At 39.4% G+C, this 5,585-nt stretch overlaps 1 protein-coding gene across 8 annotated transcripts in view; it reads left to right on the top strand.

Annotated features, from left to right (window-relative positions):
* PSEN1 (presenilin 1) overlaps window positions 1-5,347 on the top strand; it is a 72,901-nt gene extending 67,554 nt beyond the window's left edge. For all 8 annotated transcript variants that reach the window (XM_015562009.1, XM_015562007.1, XM_015562008.1 and 5 more), the window contains 2 exons: window positions 2,256-2,374; window positions 4,116-5,347. In XM_015562009.1, the coding sequence (XP_015417495.1) occupies window positions 2,256-2,374; window positions 4,116-4,271 (275 nt within the window). In that variant the 3' untranslated portion in view covers window positions 4,272-5,347. The remainder of the gene's footprint in view (window positions 1-2,255; window positions 2,375-4,115) is intronic.
* Window positions 5,348-5,585: the final 238 nt, after the last annotated feature.

Here is a 5,585-nt window from a genome sequence, read left to right as displayed (position 1 = left end):
GCGTACCAACATCAGAATTATAGGGGTGCCAGAAGATGAGAGAGAGCAAGATATTGAAAACCTATTTGAAGAGATAATGACAGAAAACTTCCCCTACTTGGTGAAAGATATAGAGTTACAAGTCGAGGAAGCACGGAGAACCCCAAACAAAAGGAATCCAAAGAGGACCACACCAAGACACATCATAAATAAAATGCCAAGAGCAACAGACAAAGAGAGACTTTTAAAAGCAGCAAGAGAAAGAAACTCAGTTACCTACAAGGGAATACCCATACGACTGTCAGCTGATTTCTCAACAGAAACTTTGCAGGCCAGAAGGGAGTGGCAAGAAACATTCAAAGTGATGAATGCCAAAAACCTACAACCAAGATTACTTTATCCAGCAAAGCTATCATTCAGAATTGACGGTCAGATAAAGAGCTTCACAGATAAGGAAAAGCTAAAGGAGTTCATCACCAACAATCCAGTATTATCTGAAATGCTGAAAGGTATCTTTTAAGAAGAGGAAGAAGAAGAAAAAGGTAAAGATAAAAATTATGAACAACAAATACATATCAACAAGTGAATCTAAAAATCAAGTGAATAAAAAATCTGATGAACAGAATAAACTGGTGAATATAATAGAATCAGGGGCATAGAATGGGAGTGGACTGACAATCCTCGGGCGGGGGGAAAGGGATGTGGGGGTGTGGGAAGAGAGAGGACAGAAATCATATACTTGTGGATGAGGACAGTGGAAGGGGTAAGGGCAGAGGGTGGAATGAGAACCGGGTGGAGGGGAGCTATCAGGGGGGAAAAAAGAAGAACAACTGTAATAATCTAAACAATAAAGATTAAAAAAAAGAATATATAAAGAATGCTTACAACTCCATAATAGGAAGATAATCCAGTAAAAAGTAGGAAATGCTTTGAATAGACATTTCACCAAAGGAGAAATATAATGGCCAATAAACACATGAAAAGCTACTCAATGTAAGAATGGCTTGACTAAAAAATAAAAATTAGTAATTCTAAGTGTTGGTGAGCATCTGAGGAAACTGAAACCCTCTTGCATTGCTCGTGGTACAAAGCCAGTATGACAAGGAATTTGGCAGTTTCTTAAAAAGCTGCACATAAACTCACCGTATAACCTAGCAATTCCACTTTTAGGGATTGACTCCATGGAAGTGAAAATAATCTGTCCCCACAGAAATATGTATGTACAGTCATGTTCATGGCAGCATTATTCATAATAGTCCGAAACGGAAAACAATCCCAATGCCCATCACCTGATAAATGGATAAACAAACTTACAGTATATTCATACAACGGGGAAGTATTCATCAGTAAAAAGGAACAAACTACAGACGTGAAGCAGCATGGGTAAACCTCAAAAACGTTAAGTGAAAGAAGCCAATCACAAAAGACTTCAGAATGTCTGAGTTCATTTCTATGAACTGTCTAGAAAAGGAAGATTTACAGAGAGAGCAGGTCAGTGGTTGCTTAAGACCTGGGTAGGAGTGGGGATTAACTAAATGCACAAGGTATTTTATAAGGGTGTTGGAAATGTGGGAATTGTGGAAATGGTTACACAATTCTAAATTTTTTATAATCATTGAATTCTACACTTACACAAATAGGTGAGTTTTTTGAAATAAATTGTACCTCAATAAAGTTGTTTTTAAAAGGGAGGATGCTACTTTTCTCATAGAGGTTCTTGTGAGGATTTATTAGAACAAGTGCCAGGTATAAACTAGGCGTTCAAGAGATGACAATTATTGTTATTATTTTTGATATGTAACAGCAGTATCTGGTAAAGATCCCAGAGTCGGCCACATAGAAGCTGAAAATCCTATTGTTAAAAAGAAAGAAATAACGAAAGAAAGATAAAGAGAAAAAGAAAGGAAAAAAAAACCTAGCTCAGTGATGGCGAACCTATGACACACGAACTCATTTTTTTGGTTGATTTTTCTTTGTTAAATGGCATTTAAATATATAAAATAAATATCAAAAATATAAATGTTTGTTTTACTGTGGTTGCAAATATCAAAAAATCTCTATATGTGACACGGCACCAGAGTTAAGTTAGGGTTTTTCACAATGCTGACACGCCGAGCTCAAAAGGTTCGCCACCACTGGTCTAGCTCAAGCCTAATTGTGTGTGATGTCATTTACTGACTTCTCATTCAGGGTGGAGTAGAGCAGTGACATTTTTGAATTGTGAAATCATAGCAAAGAGTGACAAACTTTTTCTATTTGTAATCTTTCCTTTTCAGGGGGAGTAAAGCTCGGATTAGGAGATTTCATTTTCTACAGTGTTCTGGTCGGAAAAGCTTCCGCCACAGCCAGTGGAGACTGGAACACAACCATAGCCTGTTTTGTAGCCATATTAATTGTAAGTATACACTCATAAAAACATGTCAGAACACCTCATCTCAGCTCTGATTCAGGCAGTCCCATTTTAACCCCAGCTGGGCTGAGTGTTCCAATCACCTGGGAGCTTTTCAAAAACAAAGCTCACCTGAGACCTCACCTGAGTAGTTCTCCACTGGGCCACACATTAAAATCACCTAAGACCTTTTAAAACTGTGTCCCCATCCTGAGATATTCTTATTTAATTTGTTTCAATTGTGTATCTTATTTTTAAAGTTCCCCAGGAAATTCTGTAAGTACTTCTGATTAGGAACCAATGCTTCAGGCAGCATAGACATGTTGGAAATTAGCTGTATCTTTAAAGGGCTGAGTAGATCCTCACTTAGTGCCTGAGTTTGGTGGTGGTTTTTGCATTTAATCCACAACCTGCAGGGTACAGAGTTCCTTTGGGCAGCAGGTATGAGGCGAGAAAAGTTAACACAATGCATGATCTCCTATAGATCTTGCGCATAGAGCCACAACATGAATCCTGAAGCTTTCAGAACTATGATTTTAAGTAAATAACTCAAGATATTTCTTACTGCCGTTTTTTTTTTACTAAAGATGTTCTCTTTGATGTTTCATATGCGAGTGAAGTTACATGACAGCCTTTATATTGCATTTATTTTGTGATTTATAGTGATAATCTAACCAGTTAGAATTTTCTTGTATTTTATTTCTTTTGAAGTTAATTTTCTGGATGTGTTGTATCTTTTAAGAAGAAAAGTATTTATTCTGGATAAACCTAAAATGATGCTTAGCTTCCAGAACTTATAGTTAGTGTCTCAATAACTAGAGTAAAAATTGACTATATTATAGGGCTGTTCTGTTTCCAAGAGAGCAGCAATATAATTTTCATAAACTTAAAAAAAACAAAACTCCTCACCCGAGGATATGTCTACCGATTTTAGAGAGACAGGGAGGGAGGGAGAGAGAAAGAGAAAGATCAATTGGTTGCCTTCCCCATGGGCCCTGACCAGGGATCAAACCTGCAACCTAGATATGTGCCCTGACCGGGAATCGAACCCACAACCAACCAAACCACCTGGCTGGGGCACTTTTATAAACTTTTATCGGCATACTCTGTGTATCTCTTTGCCCACCCCCCTTCCACCCCCAGCATAAAAAATGCTTTTCAAATCTGGGATTTTATTTTATTTTTTAAAATATATTTTATTGATTTTTTACAGAGAGGAAGGGAGAGAGATAGTTAGAAACATCGATGAGAGAGAAACACCAATCAGCTGCCTCCTGCACACCCTCTACTGGGGATGTGCCCGCAACCAAGGTACATGCCCTTGGCTGGAATCAAACCTAGGACCATTCAGTCTGCAGGCCGACGCTCTATCCACTGAGCCAAACCAGCTAGGGCAATTCTGGGATTTTAGGCAGCTAAACTTAACTGGGAGTAGCCAACTCAATATTTTAGATAGAATTTTTGGTATTACTTAAATTTTTTAAAGAATAGTTTACTTATTTTCAGGTTCTATTTCTAACCTAGAATTAGGGAATGAAGAATCAAGAATGTGTGCATCATGAATTCTGTGTTGCAGAGGAAAATAAAAGTTGTTTCCGGGTTTAATGGGAACATTTGTTCTAAAATTTAACCTCAGAGGATTGTATTCAATTAACTAAATTAAATGTGAGACTTGTGATTAAGTTGTTTTGCACAAAATACTTTCAAACTGATGTCTGGGTTGTGTCTTGGCCTCTCTCCCCCGCAGGGTTTGTGCCTTACATTATTACTCCTCGCCATTTTCAAGAAAGCATTGCCAGCACTTCCGATCTCCATCGCCTTTGGGCTTGTTTTCTACTTTGCCACAGATTATCTTGTGCAGCCCTTTATGGACCAGTTAGCATTCCATCAATTTTATATTTAGCAGATTTGTGATGAGACTTCCATGGATTTTTCTCCTTTGACTATAATAAAATCTGGGAAGAACAACGGTGATTTTCCTGTGTCTACATCTAACAAAGTCACAATTCCCAGCTGGACTTTTTGTAGCTTCCTTCCACGTCTTCCTGACCACCTGCACTATTGGCCATTGGAAGGAGGTGTCTACAGAAAATGGTTTTGAACACACATCATTGTGGTGGACAGAGTCCCTTGGAAAAAACTACCAGATTTTAGGGACAAGGACAAAGAAAAACGATGGGCCAAAAAGTTGCTGTGCTCCCACCAGCAGCTTCAGAGGTGGATTCTACCAGCACTGCAGACTCTCAGGGCTGCCATCAGCACAGTGTTAAATAGAGTGGTTAAACCAAACAGGACTCATCATCGTAAACGTGTGTAAACCTAATCAGTCTGTATGGAACTCTAAACCTTTTCAGGAGGTACTGTGAGGAAAGCAGGTACCAGCAGCAAAATGGGAAGGTGAAAAGGGGTTCAGACTTTCACTCTCAAACTTTTTTTGCTGCAAACTTATCATTTTTTAAATAAGACTTTTTTTTCACCTTGGGTCAAGTCAGATGTGTAAGTTGATTTTGACGATTTTTGTTCTCAAGCACTGAAACTCATTACCATCTATGGTTGCCATTTCCTCCCAAGGCCAGTATGAATTTCTTTGAGGTTGCTTTATCTCAAAAGTGTTAACCTCAGGTTCCAAGTTCAGTAATTTCTGGAAATAATGGAACTATAACAACGATTCTCTATCATCCTTAGGTAATTCTGGTTTTGCCCCCATATTCCTAATTTTTAGACAGACTTGTAGGTTTGCTTGCCCTCGATGCCTTCTTTGTGCCCTGTCTCTCCCTTCACTCCCCCCATACACGGTTCTTTCATAAGACAGCTCTGTTGTGGAAGCAGACGATCCGTTATCTAGGATTTCCTTTGTGTGGTGCACAGAATGTGTAATGAATCAGTGCTATCAGCCTTGCTGTCATAATTTCTCAGTAGCAAATACAGTGTGTGCCCAAAGACAGTCGCATTAAAGAAGAGGAAATGGGTGGTGAAGCACTTCCTGTCCTGGTTTTCTTTTTTTAGTACAACCGAGTGTCTCTGACAGTAGGTCAGAGTTCAGACCGATAGCCAGGAGCTGGTGGTGTAGAAAGGCAGGAATCAGGTGTCTGTGCCAAGCAGGAGATGAGGAACCCATTATTGCCCTCAGTGAGCCGGCGGAGAGCCAGGTGCCGACAGAAGATAGAGGGGCCTCCACAGCCAGTGGCACCAGATGAGCTCATGTCCTGTGGGCAGA

This window comes from Myotis davidii, unplaced genomic scaffold (genome assembly GCF_000327345.1).
Source record: "Myotis davidii unplaced genomic scaffold, ASM32734v1 scaffold17, whole genome shotgun sequence".
Classification (NCBI taxonomy): domain Eukaryota; kingdom Metazoa; phylum Chordata; class Mammalia; order Chiroptera; family Vespertilionidae; genus Myotis; species Myotis davidii.
This window is presented reverse-complemented; position numbering and strand designations above follow the sequence as displayed.